Source organism: Mobula hypostoma, chromosome 29 (assembly GCF_963921235.1).
Source record: "Mobula hypostoma chromosome 29, sMobHyp1.1, whole genome shotgun sequence".
Classification (NCBI taxonomy): Eukaryota; Metazoa; Chordata; class Chondrichthyes; order Myliobatiformes; family Myliobatidae; genus Mobula; species Mobula hypostoma.
In genome coordinates this window covers 16,639,995-16,664,733 of record NC_086125.1, presented here as the reverse complement: position 1 = coordinate 16,664,733, position 24,739 = coordinate 16,639,995, and the positions used below count along the sequence as shown (strand labels likewise).

The 24,739-nt window shown below is 40.0% G+C and overlaps 1 protein-coding gene across 5 annotated transcripts in view; it reads left to right on the top strand.

Moving 5' to 3' along the window:
- The window catches only part of pbx4 (pre-B-cell leukemia transcription factor 4), a 430,967-nt gene that overhangs the window by 352,992 nt on the left and 53,236 nt on the right, over positions 1-24,739 (top strand). For 4 of the 5 annotated variants that reach the window (XM_063035752.1, XM_063035754.1, XM_063035749.1 and 1 more), the window contains 2 exons: positions 9,218-9,464; positions 24,579-24,738. In XM_063035752.1, coding sequence (XP_062891822.1) covers positions 9,218-9,464; positions 24,579-24,738 — 407 coding nt within the window. The remainder of the gene's footprint in view (positions 1-9,217; positions 9,465-24,578; position 24,739) is intronic. The other variant, XM_063035750.1, reaches the window with a different exon arrangement.

The window sequence follows — 24,739 nt, the reverse complement described above, 5'->3', positions numbered from 1 at the left end:
TAGTCCACTCACCCTGTCTCATTGCTGAGAACCAAACCCAGTAATTAGACTTAATTTGTTGCGCTGATAACATATTAATCAAGCTTCCCCTACATACTTCAGAAACTGCACCTCTTCTTTATCTTTTCCCCAATGTTATTCCAATCACCTCTGTAACTTCTCTACAGATTTTCCTTACTTTTTTTTCACTATTTAGTAGTCTGTAGAACACCTTGTATCATGATTATAGTCTAATTGTCTAATTCTGTCCTTAACCTTTCAAGGCCAACTTATGTCTTCAATGTTACAACATCTTAAACAACAGAACCACATCATGTTTTTTTGTCACAATTGATACCATCTATGTGGACTTTAAAATGGCATTAACAAAGTACCTCATAGTAGGTTTGCCATTAAGGAGACACAGAGATTCTGTAGATGCTGGAAATCTAGAGCAAATGGCATTTTTTTTGCTGTAAGATTGAATGGAATAAAATGGACAGTAGCAGCTTGGATGGAAAATTGGCTAAGTGATATGAAAGAACTAGTGCTTTGAAATCTCTTAGTGAGCAGGACTGGGACTACTACTTTTCTTAATGGTTTGCATATAAAAGGACAGATTTCCAATGGTGGAAATGGCAGAACACTCGGAATTATTGCAAACTAGAGGAGAATACTAGTAAACTTAAGGATGACATAGACGGATGTAGAAATGAGTGGATGTATATCAGATGAGATCAAACACAGAAGAGTGCAAAATATTACATTCCAGTCATCAGAATGAGATGAGACACACAAAGGCACAGTTTCAAAAGTGGGGGGGTGGGGATGTCATTTTGTAATCGTCGTGGTGGTGGCTATCCCTCAAGGTCGAGGATGATGGTCTTCGTTCTGTTGATCTACTTATGGGCTCTCAAGTGGCTTTTGAGTCCAATCTTGGCTTTGAAAGTTCTTCCACATTCAGGGCAGCTAGTTCCAGATGGCAGATTGGGCTTTGGTTGTTGATGCCTCTCTTTCCATTTTCTTCTCTTTTCTTCTAATTCTGCACATCTGTTGGCTTCGAAATTTGCTGTTTCTTCTCGGATGATGGCTTGCCAGAGTTTCCTGTCCTTGGCATTGGTTTCCCAATTGTTGATGTTGATGTTACATTTCTTCATGTTGGCTTTTAAGATGTCTTTGAATCTCTTCTGTTGTCCTCCTCTTTGACGTTTGCCTTCTTTCAGCTGGGAGTAGAAGATTTGTTTCGACAGATGTTCGTCTTTCATCCGAACAACATGACCGTTCCATCTTAGTTGGTTCTTGATGACGTAGGCGTCAATGCTTATTGTTTTTGCTTCATTTAGCACACTGATGTTGGGTTCTTCTATCTTCCCAGCTGATATTTAAGATGTTTCGAAGACAGCGTTGATGGAACTTTTCAAGTGCCTTCAGATGTCGTTGGTATGTTGCCCAGGTTTCTGATGCATACAGGAGTGTTGGGATTACCACTGCTTTGTACACTAACAATTTGGTGTCTGTTTGGATGTCACGATCATGAAAGACTCTTGTTCGGAGACGTCCAAAAGCTGTTCCAGTGCATTTAAGACGATGTTGGATCTTGTCATTAAGGTCGACATTGGAGGAGAGGTGACTTCCAAGATACGGAAAGTGGTCCATGTCTTCCAGGGTTGTTTCGCCAAGTTGAAGTGATGGTTCTATCCGATTTGTCTCAATTGGTGAAGATTGGTAGATGATCTGAGTCTTCTTGGAATTGATGATAAGTCCAAATTTCGTGTATGCACGGTTGAAGGCAGTCAGAATCTGTTGTAGGTGGTTTTCTGAAGGAGCTGCAACACTGTTGTCATCTGCATATTGGAACTCGATGAGGGAACTTGTGGATGTCTTCGTTTTGGATTTGAGACGGGCAAGATTGAAAAGTCTGTCATCTGTTCTGTAGACAATTTCGATTCCTGGGGGTAGGTTGTCCTTGATAATGTGGATGATTGTCGCAATGAAGATGGTGAACAAAGTTGGGGCAATCACGCATCCCTGTTTTACTCCTGATCTAACTTGAAAAGACTCACAGTTACTGTTGCTGACCACGACTGTGGCAAGCATGCCATTATGGAGGAGTCTCAGGATTCGAATGTACTTTTCAGGACATCCATAAGTGGATAGGACATCCCATAGGAGTTCCCTTGATCCCGAGTCAAAGGCTTTGGGGAGGTCGATGAATGCCATGTACAAAGGTTGAAGTTGTTCACAACATTTTTCTTGTAGTTGTCGCATTGTGAAGATCATGTCGATTGCTCCACGTGATGGTTTAAAACCGGCTTGTGTCTCCGGAAGGATCTTCTCAGCTAAAGGCTTGAGCCGGTTGTTCAGAATGTGGGTGAGGATCTTTCCTGCTGTGGCTAACGGAAATTCCATGATAATTTCCGCATTCGGATTGATCGCCTTTCCTTTTGTGGATGGTAACAATTGCTGAGTCTCTAAAGTCTGCTGGTACGTCTTCATTTATCCAGATCTTGATGAGAAGTTGATACAGTTGATAATGAAGCGGCTTACCTCCAATTTTGTAGACCTCAGCTGGTATTCCATCGAGTCCAGCGGCCTTGTTGTTTTTCAAGGTTTTGATGGCTTCCTTGACTTCTTCAAGTGTTGGTATTTTGCTTAGGGAGTCGTCAACGGGCTGTTTTGGAATGTTGTTAATCACATTCCTGTCAAATGAGACAGTTTGATTTAGAAGATCTTCAAAGTGCTCCCTCCATCTAGAATTGATGTCAGCATTGCTCTTCAGGATGGTTGAACCATCTTTGCTTTTGAGAGGGGCTTGACTTTGCGTGGATGGGCCAAAAATAGCTTTAGTTGCATTGAAAAAGCCTCGAGTGTCATTGGCGTCTGCTAGTTGTTGGATTTCCTGAGCTTTCTTCCTCCACCATTGGTTTTTCAGGTTTCAGATGCTCTTCTGGACTGCAGCCTTGCATTCCTGATAGTGTTTCCTTTTGGTAGCCGATTGTTGGTCATATTGTAAGGTAATGAAAGCTTTTCTCTTTCATCGATGAGTTGTTGGAGTAGTTTGTTGTTATCATCAAACCAATCCTGATTTTTTTTTGTCTTGAACCCAGTTCTTTCTTTGCAGGATGTGATGATACCATTCTTCAATTGATTCCAGTGTTCTACTACAGATGGTGGGATTTGTTGAGGCAGTTGTTCTTGAAGATTTTGTTGGAACTTCTGTACATGGCTGATGTCTTGAAGGATGTCAACATTAAATTTCTAATAGTGCTCTGATTTTGGTGTTTCCTTTTGGGCTGAATCTTCATTCTGATGGTGGACGAGATGAGTCGATGTTCTGTCCAGCACCCGTCAGCACCAGTAACAGCTCTTGTTATCAGTACATCTTGTTGGTCCCGAGATCATACAATGATGTAGTCGATGAGGTGCCAGTGTTTGGAGCGTGGATGCTGCCAGGAGACTTTGTGCCTGTTTTTCTGGCAAAATAGGGTGTTTGTAATCACCAAGTTGTGTTCAGCACATTTGGTGAAGAGGAGTGTTCCATAGGCGTTGACCTTGCCAACTCCTTCCTTGCTTATTATTCCAGTCCAGAGCCTGATCTTCCCCGACTCTGGCACTGAAGTCTCCCAAGAGAATGATCTTGTCGTTGTTGGGAACAGAGGAAAGGAAGTGGTCAAGTTGGGCGTAGAAGTTCATCTTTACTTCATCTTCAGCATCCAGAGTTGGAGCATAGGTGCTGATGATGGTAGCGTGTTGTTTCTTGACAAGTTGGATTCTCAGAGTCATGAGACGTTCGTTGATTCCCAGTGGTTGCTCTGTCAGCTTCTGAAGTAGGCTGTTTCAGATGGCAAAACCTACTCCATGGATCCTTGGTTGTTTAGGATCAAGTCTTTTCCACAAAAAGGTGTATTGATCTTGCTCTTCCTTTAGTTGCCCTTCTCCAGGTCTGCGGGTCTCACTCAGAGCAACAATGTCAAAGTTGAATTTTTGGAGTTCCCGGGCAACAAAGGCAGTTCTCCTCTCTGGTTGCTCTGAGTTTGGGTTATCCATCAGAGTTCATATATTCCAGGTTCCAAATTTCATAGTTTCACTTCTCGATATTTTTTGACCGCATGATGGTGATCCCACTGGACACAGCTTTCCAGACGGGATGGGATGAAGCAGACTGTTTTTAGGGCACCTTTTCTAGCCCCTTCCCAGTTCAGGGTGAGCAGAGTGGATCCTAAATAGGGCTGCTCAGATGTGAATACTGCTGCCGAACAACTTTCCTGCTTCTGTCCAAAAGTTGAGCGACTGACTCAAGTATTCACCACTTTCGTGCCGGTTCTTGACTAGGAGCTTCCAGCCATCACATTGCCTGCTCCTGTCACCCTTCCCCGATTGCCGAAAGACTTGAAGAAGTGGCCCACAGAACGAAGACGCCAGTGCGTGTATTTGTTTAACGTGTACTTGATGTTGCACTCCAAGAAGCACACGATACTTCACAAATCAACCAACTGATTCCAATGGCATAGAAACCACGACGACTGGAGCTGATGGATTTGTTGCAGCCTTCATCCGCCTTTACAGCCGTTGAGTTCGAGGTAACTTCATCTGCCTGTTCCACCGTTGAGGTCTTGGTTGGATTGTACTTTGTCAGGGACCTCACCCTCGACCTTACCGCCATGGGTGACCCTACCAGGAGCAAGACGGCATCGCTCTCGGGATCTCAGGACCACACAAGCCTCTGCACCGCGACAAGGTGACAATCCATGGAGAAGGATTGTAATAATAGAAAGTGGTAGGGCAAGAAGATGCTTAGAAAATCATAGGGGATACTGGACTTTATAAACAGCAATAGAATCATACAACAGGAAAACAAGCCGTTTAGCTCACCATAGCCATCCCAACCATTAAGTACCCATCTATACTAAGTTCCCTTTAACATAATGGGGCCTAATTAGTGGGATATCAAGATGGATTTCCACAGAAACATACATTTGCACAGCACAGAAATGGGCCTTTCAGCCCACTATCTCCATGCTGACCTTTTTGACCATCTACACTAATCCCATTTGCCTGCATTAGGACTATATCTTACTATGCCTTGCTTCTTTAAGTGTTACAGTGAATCAAAATGACTGGTTTTTCTTCAGGCTGGAATTATGTAGTTAGTAGAGTGCCCCAAGGATCACTTCGTGTTTATACATACTGTAGAATAAGATAGCTAAGGAAAAGACCACTTGGCCCAAAATGCTAGAGCTAACCATTATCTCAATCCAACCTAGTGCAAATCTCCTTTAAATGGTCCTCTTCTCACCTTAAACCTATAACTATATAGCACTTCTACCCTGGGAGAAAGACTGCTATCTGTATTAATAACTTAGAGGAAGGGAGCAGAGTATAAGGTAACCAATGACTTGAGAACAGTTGAAATGGCATGCTGCAAAGACAGTATTTGTACTCTGCAGCAGGGTATAGATGGGTTGAAAGAGTGGATAAAAACTTATCCAGTGAGTTTAATGTGAGAAACTATGTGTTCATGCGCTTTGACAGGAAGAACCAAAAGGCAGGGAGATGACAAATGAGTGATTAGGTGTTGTGCATGAAGCTTAAAAAATGTTAGACTACTGCACGAAGTGCTCACAGATGCAAATGGTATATTTTTTATTGCAAGAGGATTGGAGTTCAGAAATAGAGAAGTATTGTTACAATTGTACATGATATTAGTGATGCCAGAAATGGTGAACTCTGCATAGTTTTGGTCCCCTTATCTTAGAAAGCATATACTAGATACTGCAACTCTACATAAAATTGGTTAGACCATGCACAGAGCATTATATGCATTTCTGGCTGCCACACAGAAGATGAGAGTGCAGAGGAAATTCACAAAGGTATTGCTTGACATGCTGAGTTCCTCCAGCAGACTGTTTGTTGCTCCAATTTTCAGCATCTGCAATCTCTTATGTCTTCATTAAGATGTTGCTTGGAATGAAGGACTTTAGTTACGTGGAGAGACTTATAATATAAATAAATTCATAACAAATGGAAATAGGTCATTAGACTCACCAGGTCGACGCTGACCAGTGGACATCAATCTGTATTAATCCATATATCTTCCAGAAATTGGCTTGTATCCTTGTATGTCGAGAACACTCCTTAAGTGCTGTCGACAGCTTTGCTTCTGTCACTCTCTCAGGCAGTGTATTACAGATACTCACATCTCTCTTGAGTGAAAAAGGTCCTCACCAAATTCCATCTGCATCTATTCTCCATCATTCGAAATCTCTTTATTTTAGTTAACCTTAAGAATTCAAGTCAAGAATGGCCAGGTGAAGTAGTAATGTTAAGAAATGGGAGTCATGTATGATGAGGAGAGTGGGAACCCATATAAACCTCACAGATAAATTGAAATTGATTTAAAATATATTTTAGATGTGCATAAGTATTTTGTCAAAGTAGAGAACAGACAGATAGCTGGGAAATTATTTCAATGCCCAGAATAGTCAGGAGAGATTTGATGACATGAAATGTAAAAGATCAGGACGTTGTCGCAGAAGTGAAAATACAGTAGTGCAAAATTCTTAGACACATATACAGCTCTAGGATGCTTAAGGTATTTGCACAATACTAAAGTAATTTTATGTACTACACCACACTGCTGCCAAAAAAAATTAATTTCATAATATATGTGAGTATTGATAAAGCTGTTCTGATATGGGTCTCTGTTGTGGACTGAGAGTAGAAGGGGCCCGGGGGGGCGGGGAGCGAGGGGCGCGGGGAATCATAGGAAAAGAGGCAGGGAGAAGGGAGGGAGCAAGAATCACTAGAGAGACATTGTGTAATGATCAATAAACTAATTGTTTGGGGAATCAAATGACCTTGCCTAGTGTCTCAGGGCTGCGCGTGTCTGCACCCGCACTGGCCCTTCCCGTTGCTCCCACCCCTAGTAGTCCTTCTCTGCCTCCTTTCCCACACCCCTCCCGCGACACTCCACCCTCGCCATTCCCAACATCCTTTGTTTCCGCCAGGTTTACAAACTTTCTTTCTGCTCCACATTGACAAATACAGTACTGTGTAAAGGTCTTAGACACCCTAGCTGCCCAAGACCTTTGCATAGTACCGTAGCTTTTGCTGGAGATGGATTAAATAAGTGAATGAAAGCTTAGTCCGTGTACAGCACACCACCAAGGTGTGTGTAGTAACTTGGTCAGCAGTTGAAAATTTCCTTGGTTGTGAATGGTGGTCAGGGAGTCAAGCTTTTGGCAGAGATACTAGGCAATGGCTTTACCTTTTCTTACGTATTTAGTTATAGAAAGCACCTGCTTTTCCAGTGGTGTCCAATAACAACAATACAACTACAAAGGAACAAAAACTTGAGGTTAGAGAGGAAAAGTCATTGGTAAAAAACAAAGGTCAGATAAGAGAAGTAACTTCGGTGCAACGGGTTTTTATTATCTTGTCAGCACTAGAGTCATAGTGATACAGCATGGCAACACACCCTTTGGCCCAACTGTTCCATGTTGACCATAGCATCCTCTCTATGAGTCCCAGTTGCCTGTGTTTGGCCCATAACCCCCCAAGCCTCTCCTCTCATTATACCTCTTAAGTGTTGCATTTGAACTGCCCTCAGCCACTTACTTTGCGAGTTCATTCCAGATTACTCACTACGCTGTGTGTAAGAAAGTCTCCTCTCAGTTCTCTTTAAAATCTTTCCCCTTTTATCCTGTATTGGTGCCCTCCAGTTTTGGACTTCCCAACCCTAGGGAAAAGACTACAACCATTCACCTAATCCATACTCCTCACTTTTGTGAGGTCACTCTTCACCTGCATTCTAGGGAATAAAGATACAGGATGGCCATCCTCTCCCCATATCTCAAGCCCTCTAGTACAGGCGGCATCCTCGTACATCTAATCTGTACTCTCTTGAACTTGACAATGTTTTCCTATATCAGGATGACCAAAACTGTATACAATACTCCAAGTACAGCCTCACTAACAGTTTATAAAACTGCAACATAATATCCGTGACAATATCCGTACTCCTGAACTCAGTGCCCTGACTGTTTAAGGTCATGATGCTAAATACCCTCTTCACATGCACAAGTGAAAAGGACATTGCACAACTGCTTTCAATGTACTGTGAACATTGCACTGTGGGTACACCGCTAGTCACTTGGTCTCCAGTCAGAGAATTAACCTTTAACCATCACTCTCTGCATCCTACTAAGCCAATTCGGAATCTACCTTACTAACTCCCCTGAATCACATGCGAGCTAACATTCCAGATCGAGCTGCCACGTAGGCAGAGACGTTACTAAGTAAAATATAGACAATAACTACTGTCCTACCTTCATCTATCCCCTTAGTTGCCTCACGAAAAACTTGATTAGTCAGATATGACCTCCCACACACAAAACTGTGCTGATTTCCTGATCAGGCTTTGAATATCAAGTGATGCTGGATCTTATCTTCAGAATTCCATCAAGGAACTACCCTACAATTGAAGTGAAGCTCACCAATGTCTAGTTCCCTGGTTTGCCCTCAATACCCTTCTTGAACATTGGGACACATTAGTTCCAGTCTTTTGGAACATAACTAGTAGTTAACAATGAAACAAATATTTCCACAAGGGCCTCACTGTTCCTTCCATGGCCTTTTGTAAGATCTAGGGTTACACTTGGTCAGGCCCTGCTTAATACACTTAAAAGTTGCAAATACTGCCTTCTTCATAATAGGCATATGATTCAAGTCTTGCTACTTATTACCCTTATCTCTTTGGCATCCATAATATTCTGCTTAGTAAACTTCAGGGAAAAATAGACAATTATATACCTCATCCATCTCCTGTGGCCCCACACGTAGACTTCCCCAATAGTTTTTAAGAGACCTATTCTCTCTTCTTTCCCAAGGACTCCTTGGGATTATCTTCTACCCTGTCAAAAATATATATTTTATCAATGGATTACATGAAGCAGATTCAAAAATAACTTTAAAAGAGAATTATATATAGGCAAGTGAAATGAATTAGACAGCTACTTCAAAGAAGTGACACAGTGATGACAGGCTTCAGGACCTCTAACGTAAAATACTTTGATTTGTAACAGTGTAAATGGATAGTATAACATTGATAATTTACAAGTTGAAGAAAACAAATGGCAGATTAAGATATGATTGGTTTAGTACAGTGAAAAAAAGGTTAAATGCTTGAGACCCACAGTAAACCAACAATTTTGAAACCTTTGTTTGTTTCACTTCAAAGGCGAAAACGACGTAACTTCAGCAAGCAGGCTACAGAAGTCCTGAACGAGTATTTCTACTCTCACCTGAGTAATCCCTACCCTAGTGAGGAAGCCAAAGAGGAACTGGCAAAGAAATGTGGTATCACAGTGTCACAGGTACAGCCTACTCTCCCAGCTTCAGCCTGGGACTCGCCTGCAGTCCACATCCACAGATATCACTACACATTTCCCTCAAGCCAGCTTGGAGAAACAAGCAAAACAACAAATGTAGGAGAAAAATTTAATATGTAAAGTGTGCTTATATATATATATATACATGTTTGAATTATTTGCTAGGGATTATGAGATATTGCGATATTGTACATCATTAAATTTACGGTAGCTGGCTGCTCTCTTTCACACTGCAATTATACTGACATTGTGTATATTGCTGTAGCCCAACGTAGATAGAGAAGGGGTTCCAAAAAACAAAATTCTTTTTTATTAGTTAATTTGTTTCCCAAATCAAAGCTGGTGTAGTACTATAGTTCGCTGGTGTTTTGAGTTCAAATCTAGACGAAGTGTAATCATGTGTATAAACTGTACCACTCCCCCAGTGGGATTGGCAACTACCTCTTCTAACCAAATCTTATTTTTTTTTAAATATTACATTAATTGAATTGTCACAATCAAATCAGTTGCTCCTGTTGTGTATGTAAATATATTCATGATTCAGATAACAGGGACTTAGGCTTTCCATGAAGGTAAAAATATGTTTATGTAAATTGGTCTGTTGTTTTTATGTGTCATATACTGCTACATACCTTCCAGTGCCAGCGATAATCTAGTCCTAGATTTTCCTGCCCGCCGTACTGTACAAGCACTAAACTTCATGGATTTGCAGGGTAAAGTCTTTATTACAATATTCCAAGAGCTGCAATAGCTGCATATTAAAGAGTAGTGTTATGAGGTACCAAAATATGCAATAATTACATCTCATCTTGTGTTTCCCTAGGTAGCAAATTCAGTACGTTAGAAACACCATCACTTTTAAGCGAGATCATTAAGAATCTGTAATTTGATTCCTATATGACTGGGATAAATATTTTATTTTGTGTCTCTCAACATATCTGCATCTCACTGAAACTCAGATCTTAAGTCTTTTTTCTCCCATCCTGCTCATGAGATTCTCTGTAAATTTGAAATGCTGGCAGGTATGTGTCTGGCCAAAAATATACACTTCTGTTTTGCAAGATGACCTTTTTTTGTATTTGGGTGGGTTATTGGTAAAACATTGAGCATTTTGGACATATATATTGTACTGGTAATGTCAAAACAATAAAATAAACCTGATAAGGCATTTTTGTTAAAGATGGTACAACACAAGCCTCCTTATGGAAACAGCTCTTTGGCGAGCATGCCCCTCCCTTGATCCAATTGTTCTATTAAACAGATATTGCTGAATGTGGAGACTGAATCATTTTGGTAAGAAATATTCTCTTTACAAGAACATTCACATTTAATAGGTATTTAAATTGGCTTCAGTTCAAAATATCTAATTTAAAGGAAAGATCTGTGGTTTCAAAAATATAAGTAGTAGATGGATTAAATTTACCATTTAAACACTAAGTGCTAGCACTCCATTACAATTGTGTTTTTATTTTGCCTTATTTAATCATTTAAGTCATGGTGTTCTCTATCAGTGCAGAATATTGTGACATTATTATACCAGTTTGCAGCACCATCTTGTAATATTATGATGCCACAATATTGTATGTTATCAGGCACATCTAAACTAAATAAAATGCATGCCTTAAATTTGAGCTGAAATTCTTGTTTCTGTGGTAACTGAGTCCCTGGTTCACTGTAATATGGTTGTTAACTTTTTCTGGATAGATAGTGGTTGAAGCATGGGGTTTCTAATTCTGGAAAGATTTGTTATTCCCTAGATTATCCACTGCTTGAATTCACAAATACACATTGGGAAAGAGTTTCAGTAGATGCCTGCAACCTGTACCAAAAATTTATGAGAGAAAAATGCTATGCCATCCTGTACCATCACTGGTGAAATGCAAGAACTTGACAAAACTTTCAAGTTAACAGATGTCATCAAAAGTTGTACATTTACTGCCAAAGGAGTAGAAATTTTAGGATTTTATTTTTCTGTTCTCATTAAGGTTTTTCTTTGTGAAATTTTCACAGTCACCAGCTTCCATGGTGGATGGTAAAACAATTGTTAGAGGTCCCCCGAAATTAATCAAATTTAGCCAAGAATGAATATGATTTCTGCTCTGCTTTTAAAGAAAAATCATAGACTTTTCCTTTAAACCGCATGTGTGGTTTAGGAATGTTTCAACAATTTTTATCTGGCACATCCTAAGCAAAACATAAATGCCATATCAGGTCTATGCTTTGGAGTGTTAAATATTTTCTATTAGGTATTACTCTGCATTTTTATAAGCAAACTTTATTTTGAATCCCAGTTACCAGAACTTCAGATATTTAATTGCTAGAAGGAAGAAGGTTAGATGAAAGAGTATGACCTTCCTTTTTTATCAGTTATTTGCAATACAGTGGATTCCGGTTAATTGGGCTATCAGTTAATTGGAGCAGCTGCTTATTTGGAACAACTCTTGAGGAACAGAAAGTAACTGAGTAAATATCTGAATACCCTTTGTTTATGTGGGACACTATGCCGTTTCATTGGGATGAGACACTGTTGCTGAACAGTTTCTAGCTAGTGTCAGTGCTGTGCACCTGCATGCCCATTAGACACTATACCACATTTAGAGCAAACAGGTTTTAAATTTCAACAGCTGCATGTACTTGTGTTTTAAAAAGAGTGATTTTTATCACTGATAGTTGGCGACAAATAAGCTGTAAGACACTGCAGGACTGTTTACTCATTGTAGTTTCAAGTATTTAGGCCTGGACAGTGAAAATGAAACAATTTCACTACTTCAAGTTAGGGACTACAAAGGATTTGAAGGTATCGACAATCATCTCGAAACTTACAATGAAAATGAAGATTTGGAAGATGCAATCGTGGAATGCATTGTATGAGGGCAGTCCGTTATCTTCACTAGGTGTCTGTGCTGATTTTGTTCATTACCATCAATCAAAAGAACATGGCAGCGTACACTGGATGAATTCCTCCACTGATAACTATTATGAACTAATACACAGTTTTATAGTACTGTATTGTATTGATAATGTTCAAATTTGTTCTGTACTGCATTTAAATATATAGTGTGTTACTCAGTTAAACAGTAGTTTGTCTCTTTTTATATCTATTTAACCATTTCCATGAAACTTTGGCTGAGTAGGGCAGACACTTAATTGGGCCAAAACGTACCGGTCCTGATGTGTCTCAATTAACCAGATTCCACTGTACTGTATTATCAATTTCTTAGATATCTTTCAAGATGAGTCACATTTTAAAATTACATTGGCCTTCTGTTATTTTGGCTGCCAATTGTTAATGATCGTTTGCTTTGAGTAGCAAGATACTGAAGGTCAAAATACTGGCCAGTTCAACCCATAATCTCCTGTATGCCTTCTATACTTCCAGCAGGAAAACAGCTGAGTGTAATCCATAATATAGTGTAAAGTATTTTTAATGATTAAATCATGAAAGATAAAATCAATGTATTAAAAAGGAAGAAATAGCAAAAACGTGATAAAAGTTGCTTATCAAAAAAGATAATTAAGAAATTTACATCATTATGAGACCTGTGGAAACATTTACTGTCCCTGGCAGTCTTTTGATGATTATTACTGGTGAGTCTTGTTGTTCACTTTTTATTTTATTACTGACTTCTTTTACATTACAGTGTAGAAAAAAAAGGGGATAAAATTTTAAAACATAGAGTTTAATTGATATGAACAATATAAAACAAGATTTCCATTTAAATTAACTAATTTATAGTCTTAATATATACATGATATTCAAGAACCATTTGGCCCTATAGTAACTCTTCACCTCCCATTCTTTGATTCTACCACAAACTTTAGAATTGTAAGCTGCAAGATGCTTCATAATTAAGAATAGCTAGTTCTGAACATGGAAATGTCAAATTCTAAATTAAATCTACTAAAATGTTAAAAAGATGATCATTTCCTACGTATCCATTGTAGGTGTGAGTTAGTTGCTAGCATGGCACAAATTAATTGATTGAGCAAGAAACGGAAATTGAACAATCCTGAAAAGTTGACTCTTTATTCTCCTCCATAGATGCTGCCATTGTTTCTCCAGCTCTTTGTGTGCAGTACTCTAGCTTTCCAGCATCTGCAGATTTTCAAACAGTTGTTAATTAGCAAAGAAGTAAAGTTGTATCTAAAGATCAGGAATGGAATCAAGTATATTGGTCTAAATCTTCAAACTTTTATCTTCTACAATCTTCTTTCCTTATGTAAGTTCAGGGGGAAAAAAGTGCAAGACCGAGATGACGTTAAAACCAGAGCATTGTTTTAGTATGATTGATGAGCAGTTCAGATAATTGTGTTGGGAAATGAGTACCCTGCACATTTTAATTGGTTTATTATTGTCGCATGTACCAACAATCAATGAAAAAAAATGTTTTGCATGCTATCCATACAGAGCATTTCAAAACATAATACACCAAGGTAGTACAAAGGGAAAAGCAAGATCAGAATGCAGAATATAGCATTACAGTTACAGAGAAAGTGCTTTGCAAATAGACAATAAGGTGCAAAGACTGAGACAGACTGTGAGTTCATCTTTATTGTACAAGAGGCCCATTCAAGAGTCTTTTAACAGCAGGATAGAGTTGCCATACCAAGATGTGATGCATCCAGATAGTATGCTTTCCATTGTGCACCTTGAAAATTGGTAAGAGTTAACAGGGATATGCTGAGTCTACTGAGCTTTCTGAGGAAGTAGAGCTTCTGGTGAGCTTTCTTGGCCATGGTTGAACCAGGACAAGTTATTGGTGATATTTTTAGCAAAGAACTTGAAGCTCTCAATCACCTCCACCTCAGCACCATACTCTGCCCCACTTCCTGAAATCAATGACCAGCTCTTTTGTTTTACTGACATTGAAGGAAAGGTGGTTGTCTTGACACCATGTGACTAGGCTCTGTTTCTCCTTCCTATCTTGTTATTTAAGATCTGGCCCACTATGGGGGTGTCATCTGCAAACTTGTGGTTGGATTTAGATCAGGATCTGGCTACACAGCTGTCAGTAAAGTGAGAGGCTGAAGATGTAGTGTTGTAGGACACCACTGCTGAGAATAATTGTGGATGATGTTGCTGCCTATCCTTGTTGATTGTGGTCTTTTGGTCACGAAGTGAATGATCTAGTTGGAGTGGGAATGTGCTGAGTCCTAGGTCAAGATTTTGGGAATGATTTTGTTTGGAATTATGGTGTTGAAGTCGGAGTTACAGTCAATAAACAGGAGCCTGATGGAGGCGTCATTGTTATCCAGATGTTCCTGAGATAAGTGTAGGGCCATGGAAATGTCACCAGCCTTGGGCAAGTTTCAGTGGCAGGCGAGTTGCTTGATGTCAGAGCCACTGCGCAGTAGTCTTTAAGGTGTCTTGCCTTATTTTTCTTTGGCAGTGGGTTGGTAGTGGTCTTAAAGATGTGGAAATCTCTAATTGAAGTAGGAAGAGGTAAACAACCTCTGCAGATACTCCATGCAGAATTTAAGAATGTGATCAGGGATTCCATCCAGGCCTTCAGTCTCAGGAAAACTGACATCTGCAATAGTGACTGTGGATACAGTGCATCAGAAGCTGTAGGTGTTAACCTTCTGTTCAAAATGTGCATAGAATATATTGAACTCATTTTAGAAGGATGCATTCTTGTCAGTGATGCTATCTGATTTTGGTTCGTAGCTCATTACAAAGTGCAAGCTTTGTCATGCCACAATTGATAGCTGGTCTGGGACACTATTGTGAATTGGTATTGCCTCTTGGCATCCCTGATAAGGTCACCCGATTTGAATGCTGCAGATCTGGACTTCAGAAGGATGTTGATCTCTTGGCTGTTCCATCTGAGGAACACTCAGATTGATCTCTTTGGTAAGCATGCCTCTACACACTTGCTGCTGAAGTCTTTAACTTTGGTGACATCCTCATTCAGATTGTCTGCTGAGATCTTAAATAGGGACCAGTGTACTAACTCAAAACAGTCTTATAAAAGCTCATCTATTTCCTCAGAACAGCACTGAATGATATTCTGTATTGGACTCTCCACTTTAGTTTCTGTTTGTATGCAGGGAGATGGAGCACAAGCTGGTGGCTTGATTTACTGAAGTCCGGGAAGCAGATGTATCAGTAGGCATCTTTATTGATTAAGTAGCAATGGTTGAGGGCATTTGGGCCCTGAAGGTACAGGAGACATGCTGATAGAATTTTGGTAGCACGCTCTTGAAGATGGCCTGGTTGAAGTCACCAGCTATGATGAATGGGCCCTTGTACACCATATTGAGGCTGTGGATCACAGAGTGGAGTTCACTTAGTACAGGCTTCAGGTCCACCTGGGCTGGGATGTAGCCTGTTGTCAGGGTAGATTAAGTGAAGATCTGTGGCAGGTAGGCACTTGATTGTTAGATATTCCAAGTCTGGTGAGTGTGAACTCATCAGGACCTTCACATCTGAGCATTATGAGGAGTTGATTAGGAAACAGACCTCTCTATCTCTTACTTTGCCAAGCACAATTTCAGGAAGTCTAGCCTTATATAGAATGGGGATAAACTTAGCAAAAAAAAGTTAGTCCCTGATATAAAATTTCTTTCCACATATGGAATGACAGCTTCATGGTGTCACAGGCTTGAGCTAGGTTTCATGCCTATCTGAAATTTATGGTGGCAAGTGAAAAGAAGGAATTAATGTTCCTCAGCTCTTGAGAGGTTATCCCCAACTACTATGTATGCCATAGCAGCAAGTTGCTGTAAAGGGTCAGTTGTAATGGCATCACCCCAGGACCTGGTATCAGTGTAGGAAAAGATTCAAAAAAACTCACAGGAGGAACAAATGTCAGTAAACCTCTTCATTTCTCTTAATGTCATTAGCCAATATTCCTTTCTTTCTTACTCCACCTTTCTAATATATTCCTTTTCTAGCTATAGGCACAATGTCATTCTCCTGCATCCCTGCACTACACAACTAACACATCCTCCCAGGATTCTTCAAGTTCTGTATTGTTGCTCTTTTCACCATCACCCTCTCAATCCTCATTCCATCTTCTCCCAATTCTTATCCATGAACGTGTGCACCTTTTGTTACCTACTCAGTGGACACTTAGCAGCTGACACAAATTGCTTCTGCAGCACATAATGTCAAAGAAGAGACCACGACCAGGGAGGAGAACCTATTTATTGTAACTGGCACTTAAGTGGAACGAGAAACTCCAGAGATTACTGACAAAGGTAAGGCCTTGAACATCGCAGAAGGCATGGCTGACGGCTCACATGAGCAGTTGGTCTGCAATGTAATTGCAACTGCTCATTGATTTCAGGATATATTCAACAAATTCAAATTGCATTTTGAAGATTGACACCTGAAAATTTCAGAGTTGTCATCATTCTTGACATTTTTCTCTTTTGTTTAGGTCCTGGTTAGGAGGAATAGCTTCCTGCAGAAGATTCTTCAGAGGAGCAAATTCTGAAGACGCACAGTCAGGCTGTCCAGTACCCTACTAGCATTCTTTGGAGTTAGAAAGCTACTAGAAGGGTCTACTGTACATGAGATAGAAAAACATAGTAATATGTAACAGCATGATCTGCTGGTGAGGACAACCCTGAAGAATGAGGTCCTCTCCCAGCTCTGCTGAATTTAGGACTTGGGTCAAGCCTTGAAAAAAAACAGTTTTTTGAAGCATACATACCAAAACTCAGAAACCTGCTAAGTAGTTTCAGGATCATTGTTGAGGAAGTAGAGAAGTTTCTTTCCAATGTGTGTGATCTCTGCACCTGACAGTCTACCTTAATAAGTCAGAAACTTCCATTGAAGTCATTCCACTGCAGTAGATGACTGCAGTCATTGTAGCTTTGGGACAAGCTCAGTCAGTCTGCATTAGACTTGGTTCATCTTGTGCCGATTAATGAACAGAAAACATTCAGCACTTTGCAAGAGTCATTGTTCTTCAGCAATCTACTCTCCCATTAATCAGTGGAAGTGATGAACACCAGCCTTAAGTGATGCCTGCTTCTGGGATGGTAGTACACTTGCTCCTTCACCATCCTCTTGATCCTTGCTCACTAAGATGCCAGCATTCAGAACGGAGCACTCAAGGCTGTCAGCTACACTCATTGATGGGCCCTTCCAGTGAAACATTGCTATTTCCAGTAAGTTTACAAAATCTTATGAGAAAGGCAATCGGATTGAAAATAAATGAAAAAGTATCCTTGTTATTAAATCACGTTTATCATATTTGATGGTTGAGCCTAGAAAATATTGTTGATCTTACAATACCAGTACATTAGTATGATTGCTGACCAAATGTTCGTTGATGAAGATAGTTATATAATTATGAAAGATCAAAACAGACTTTAATTGAGAGAAATTTTAAGTGGTTTTCAGGGTAAGAAGGTGGTGAGCAATTGACATTCTTTACTTCTGTCCAAGAATTGTTGTGATGACTGTCTTCTGTTTTTCTCTTCTCAGTCCTATATGGGGACTGTAGCTTTGGATTTCTGTCCCCTGGATGCAAGATTTTAAATATGTTGAGGAATAGTGGGTTGTCACGCTCATTAGAGACACTTGGTGGAGACTGCTGTAGGCAATCCAAATGCTGTTCAGATTTCTGAACTCCTGCTTCAACACCTTTCATCAGTGTTTACGAATGCTTTTGGTGGCTCTGATTAATTCTGTACTGCTCAGTTTTTCTCAATTCTGAGACTACCCAAGGAATTCTTAATTCTGTCCGTCAGCAGACCTGCAACCTGATAAAAGGATCAAATGTTGAGGGGATGATCACATTGCAGGAGAATTTTGTCATGGAAGCTGGCAATAGGATACATGAGAAGCAAAAATTGCTCTAGAATAATTAGATAGTTCAAAATATTCCACACAATCCAAACATCACAGTGACAGACAAATCTAACTGTGTTTTGGTGAGTCCTCCCTTAAATATGGTATCAGTGGCTGCTTGAGTTTCCTTTGTAGATGCTAGCTGGGTCTTATATAGCCTGATGATACACGTGCAATTTGCCAATTCTGCTTCTTTGACGCTAGGATGCGTCTGACCATTCTGAACAGCAGTTCATCATACTGCCCAGTTCATCAGTTCACTGTTCCTTCAAGAGGCTAACAGATATAGAACAAATGAACTTAATGAATAATTAAGCAATTAGATAGCTCAAAACTTGCCTAATAATTCAAACCCCAGCGAGGCAGGCAGATTCAGGTATTAATTCTCCCTCCCTGCACCCCGTATACTGTATCAGTGACTGAGAGACCAGTTTAGATTTTATTGTCAGATAGGTTTCTGGCCAAGGCTTCCTTAACTGATATTGAAGTCCAAACTTGTGATATATGTATGGGGACACTTTTCACATTTTCATGCCTGTGCTGATAAGTAAGAACAAAACAGTAGTGGAGAACTTATACTTATAAATTCTTCCACATAATTTGAGCTCAAATAACACAGTGAATGAAGGACACCACCAAATCTCAGATATGAATTAAGGCCCAAAGCTGTTACTATGTGCTTTATGGAGATTAGATCCAGGAAGAACATTCCTGATAGGGAGTTTGGGGAGTCCCAGGACCAGAGGCAAGGGGTATATCACTAAACACTGGGGTGAGGAGAAATTTCTTCTCCCAGGGAGTAGTGAAATCTGGAATTCTCTACTATGGAAAGCAATTGAAGCCAAAACATTAAATAGACCCAAGGAATTAGATATTGTTCTTGGGATGAAGCTGGAACAGGGACTGAATGTTGCTGATTAGTCATGACCATAATGAATGACATGAAAGGCTAGAAGAACTGATCAGCCCATTCCTGCTCCTAGCTTTCATGTTCCTGTGTTTCTATGTGTGTGGTGGGCTAGCAGTGGGGAAGTGTGAGGAGAGATTGGTGATGGAAGACCTGCAACAGTGACAGGAAGGTGATAGGTAATTAGATTTGGAATATTGCCACAGAGTTGATGGATATTTACAGCAGACCAGGAGGTGGGGAGGATATGTAGCATAGCATTTGCATCATGCAGGACCATTTGGTAGGTGCTGTAGAAATAAAACCACAGTTACCCTTGAATTGCTGTCCTAATGGCAGTGTGGCTCATGTTCTCCTGTAGTTCTCCAAATGAGCATTGTATAGCTAACAACATCATCAAGCTAGTTGAGTGGTGTTGCAGCAACAACCTTGTACTCAGCATCAGTAAGACCAAAGAGCTGATTGTGGACTTCCGGAAGAGTAAGATGAGAGAACATAAACCAATCCTTATGGAGGGATCAGAAGTGGAGAGAGTGAACAATTTCAAGTTTTTCGGTGTCAAAATCTCTTGAGGATCTAACCTGGTCCCAACATATCAATGCAGCTATAAAGAAGGCAAGACAGCGGCTATAATTCATGAGGAGTTTGAGGAGATTTGGTTTGTCACCTAAAGCACTCAAAAACTTCTGCAGATGTACCATGGAGAGCATTCTGACAGGCTGCATCACTGTCTTGTATGGGAGGGCTACTGCACGGGAACGAAAGAAGTTGCAGAAAGTTGTAAAATTAGCTCCTTCGTGTATTCAAGATATCTTCAAGGAGTGGTACCTCAGAAAGGCAGTGTCCATTATTAAGGACCCCTATCATCCAGGACATGCCCTCTTCTTATTGTTATCATCAGGAAGGGGGTATAGAAGCCCGAAGGCACACAGTCAGCGATTCAGGAACAGCTTCTTCCCCTCTGCTATCAGATTTCTGAATGGACATTGAATCCATAAACATAACCTCACTTTTTAAAAATTTAATTTTTTATATATGTATGTATACTACTGTAATTCACAGTTTATGATTATGTTTTGTACAATGTATTGCTGCCACATAACAACACATTTCAAGACATATGCTGGCGATATTAAACCTGGTTCTGATTCTGATCTCCACCATCCAGGTCATTCTCTCTTCTTGCTGCTGTCATTGAGTAGGAGGTAAAGAACCCTTCGGTCCTACACCACCAGGTCAAGGAACGGCTATTACCTTTTAACCATCAGGCTCCTGAACTATAACATGGATAACTCAACTCTGAGTACATACACAAACCTGCATAAAACATTCAAATATTTATCTGATAATGAAATCTTTCTTTAGCAACAGGTTTCACTCATTGCTTAAAGCAGAATCAAACTGGACATACCAGCCAACAGATCCACTGTAGAACCATTGGTTTTGAGGGAGTCTACTGTTTTTCTTTTTGACTTTCAGGGAGTAATGAAAAATCTAGGGGTCTCCTTGAATTTATTTGCCAGTAAAAACACAGTATATAATAAACGAGCTGGAATAGACCATTCACCTGTTTGTATCTGTCTACCGCTCAGTAAGACCACTACTAATCTTTAGCTTAGAACCACTTTGCTGCATTATCCTTTCACTTAGTCAATAAAAATCTGCAGATCTCTGTCTTGAGTGTATTTTGTGACTGAACCTCCACAACCCCACTAGTTAGAGCATTCTGGGCCAAAAGATTCCTTATTCTTTCTGTCCTGACTGGCCTATCCCTGTAGCTATGATATTTTGTTCCTGACAACCCAGGCAGGTGAAACAACAACTCTGCATATACCCTGTCAATTCCTGCAAGAGTTGTGTAAATTTTAAACCGCTCACCTTTCATTCTTCTAAATTCAGGACAGGAAATGTTGTTGGGATATACAGTAAGTGATTCGTTCAATAATATTTCTGCTGAACTTCTAACATAATTATAATCTTCATGGTGAATGCATTTTCTAACTTTCTGCTTTGCAGGACTACCTACATTGCTTATCTTGCGTTCATGAATTAATTCTTGTTTAATTCCTTAAGTAGCTGACAGTAATTGACCTCACAATGCAATGGCTAAGAATACATTGAAGGGCTAACATTTCAAGCCAGGGAAGACCGCACTTACTCAAAGGCCTACTTTGTGGTTGAGTAATCATTTCTGACCTACTCAACCTCACCTGCGCCTGTCATTACTAAAGTCATGCACAATGGATGACTTCTAAAGAATGGGCCTTATTAAGCAGTTCTTTTGTGTGACCATGTGACTTGTGCATACCTGGTAGTCTTATAGTCTTTCCCTCAGAGGTTGCTGTTGTGAGTATGAAATAACACACCAAGTAGAATCAGCTTCTTGTTGGAGGCCATAGTGTCATTGTCAGAATAACATAGCAATTATGATATGAGTTGAATTATTTCACCATGGTTACCTGTGCTACAGTGAGACTGTACTTTTCAGTTGAAAAAACTTCTCATTGTCCAGTCACAGTCAGAATTTTCCTCAAATAAGAATGGAAAATGCTGGAAATGCTCCAGTGCATCTTTGGAAAGAGAAACAGGCAGTGTTTCAATTTTGCATCCCATTTCAGAGCTGGGAACGGAAGAAATGCAAGTTTTCTGTAGAAGCAAAGGTGCAATTCCTGTAGTAGGATGAGTCCAACAGTTGAATGTACGCAGTTTCTAGAACATTTTTTGTCTGTATAATGAGTTGTGAGTGGAAGATGGTGGAATTTGCCTGTAAGGCTAAACATATGCATTTAGGATTCAAAAAAAAAAGTAAATGGAAAATACTGGAAAAACTAAATGGGTCAGGCAGCATCTGTGGAAAGAGAAACACTTACTGAAAAAAAATTATCCAGGCAGCTCCATTAGTTGACTGGATTTAACCTTTGCACATACATCTAATTAATGAGTGCTTTCATGCCCTGTTCAGAAAACCTGGGAACTATCTCCCTCTGCAGCCTAGCTCTCCTCTAAGCAGCCACAGCATAAGTTCTGCTCTGTACCTGCAATTGGGGTTGTGCTCAAATGAGGGTGATTTCCCTTTTTTAGTAACAGAACTGTATTTATGTTGAGAATTATACAGGTCATGAATTAGCGTTTCTTTTAGGAGGAACATATAATGATTTTGGCCAATTTTCTGTAAGTGTGAAATGTTATGAAGAGAGTGGGGAAAAGGCAACTATGTGAGGTTGTTGATTGCAACATTTGTGAAAGGTGCCATCCAATTTTAAGCTACAGGTGTCTCTAGCACACTAACACTGTAAAGACCCCTTTATTTTCTACCAAAACCAGAAAATCTGAGTAAGGTGTCTTTTAGTGAGATGCTCCTTTTCACTTAACTTTCTGAGTAAGCTGTCCAGGATTAAAAATAAAGATTCTGTTATTACTTTGAAATATGATTGTAGAACCTAAATAATATAAGCAAACTGAGTGAAGGTGAGTATGGAGTATCCCATTGTGGTAGAAAGTTCCCCTTTTCTTGCTACGCTGGATCCTTTCCAGTTCGCTTATCGCTCAAATTGGTCCACTGATGGTGCCATTGCCTCTGCACTCTGTCCGTCCTACTTGGAAAATGCTGCCTCATATGCCAGGGTAGTGTTTATCAACTTCAGGTCGGCATTTAATACTGACATTCTTCAGAAGGTGGTGGGAAACTGTCCGTGTTTTGTCCCAACATCTCTGTCTGTAACTGGACCTTGGACTTAATACAGAACAACCACAATCAGTCAGTATTGGCAACAACATCTCTAGCTCCAGCAGTGAGCACCAGTGTCCCCCAGGGCTACGGGCTCAGCTCACTACTGTTCACACTACTGACACACGACTGTACTGATGGATCCAGTTCAAACCGAATCATCATATTCGGTGATGACACAACAGTGGTTGGCCTCATTAGCAATGACAATGAGACAGCATATAGAAAGGAGGGAGAGCAACTGGTAGAATGGTGTGACCACAATAACTTGAGTCTCAATGTGGACAAAACTTAAGAGATGGTTATGGACTTTAAGAAAGTCCTGTTGACCACTTCTCACTGCACATAAATGGCTTCTCTGTGGAGAGTTTTGGGAGCCTCAAGGTCTGGGAAAGCATATAACAGATGATCTTATCTTGGTCCCTCAAAACTACCTGTTTCATCAAGAAAGCACAGCAGCATCTCCACTTCCTGAGGAGATTGAGGTGAGTGAGGCTCTCCCCACCCATTCAAACCAATTTTTACAGGAGCACCATTGAAAGTGTCTTGACCATCTGCTTCACCCCTTGGTATAGGAATTGCAAGGTATCTGACCGCAGGTCCCTACAAAAGATTGCAAAGACTGCTGAGAGAATCATCCCGGTCGCTCTTCCACTCATTTGAGACATTTATCAGGAGCACTGTGTATGCAGGGAGCTTAACATTGTCAGTGACCCCTCCCTTCTGTCCAACATTCTCTTTGATCCCCTTCCATCAGGCCAGAGGTACCGTAATATCAGGACAAGGACTGTCACGATGGGAAATAGCTCTTCCCGCAGGCTGCAAGACTACTGAACTCCATGGCACTACCCAGGTCTCATCACGTATGAAGCGCCAGCGATGTTAACTGTTTGCTTTTTAACCTGTATCGTAAATGCAGCTGATTTTTTAAAAAATTTGTTTTGATAATATTGCTCTCTGTGTTGTGTACTGGGTTTTGTACCTTGCTAAGGAGGAATGTTGCTTCATTTGGCAGTACATGTATACAGTTGAATGACAATAAACTTGAACTTGAATTTGAGTAACCATTCACTTAAATAAGATCACTAATACATATCCAGTTGTCCTCTCTGCATGGAACCAGTTGGAACTATCTGTTCAATGCACTATCTGGGCAAGTAGCAGTGTAAATTACAAGCATAATGGAACTTCTCAAACTATTGAACTGAACAAAGTAATCACTTTTAAATGGGAAGAAAATCTTAGTGCCAATTGAACAGGAGACATCTTTAATTCCCAGTCTGCTGAATTCATTTATTTTATTTGGGTAATGGGATATCAATCAATTTCAGAACCCTAGGAAATGAAGAGGTAAATTATTTTTCTTCCATTTCACCACTCACTAGTCCTTGCTGAAAAATAATGTTAAATAACAACAGAATGGGATTTGGTTGTGATGACATTGCAAAGAAATAGGCATCTCATATTCTTAGTTTTTTGTGAAGACTATTAGTTTGCTCAGATACTGGAGGACTGCCAGTACTCTTGGAGCCATTACCAAGCAGGTCCACACCTTCAAAAAGAGCAAAAATAGACATTTCAAAAATATTGTTAAGAAAGTAATTTGCTATTTGTATCCATTTAGTTTCATATCAGAATTACGTTTTTGAATAAATATTATACAAAATCCCATGCTGCCAGTTAATTTGGTCTGTATTTAATTTCTTCCTATTTTCTATGACATGATTAATTATAATATGCCACTCATTCTTCTTGTCTTGCAAACAACAGGTGTCGAATTGGTTTGGTAATAAACGAATCAGGTATAAGAAGAATATTGGAAAATTCCAGGAGGAGGCCAATCTTTATGCAGCCAAAACGGCAGCAGATGCCACAACTGTGGTAGCCCAGCAAGGGAGTCAGGCAAATTCACCTTCCACACCCAATTCAGG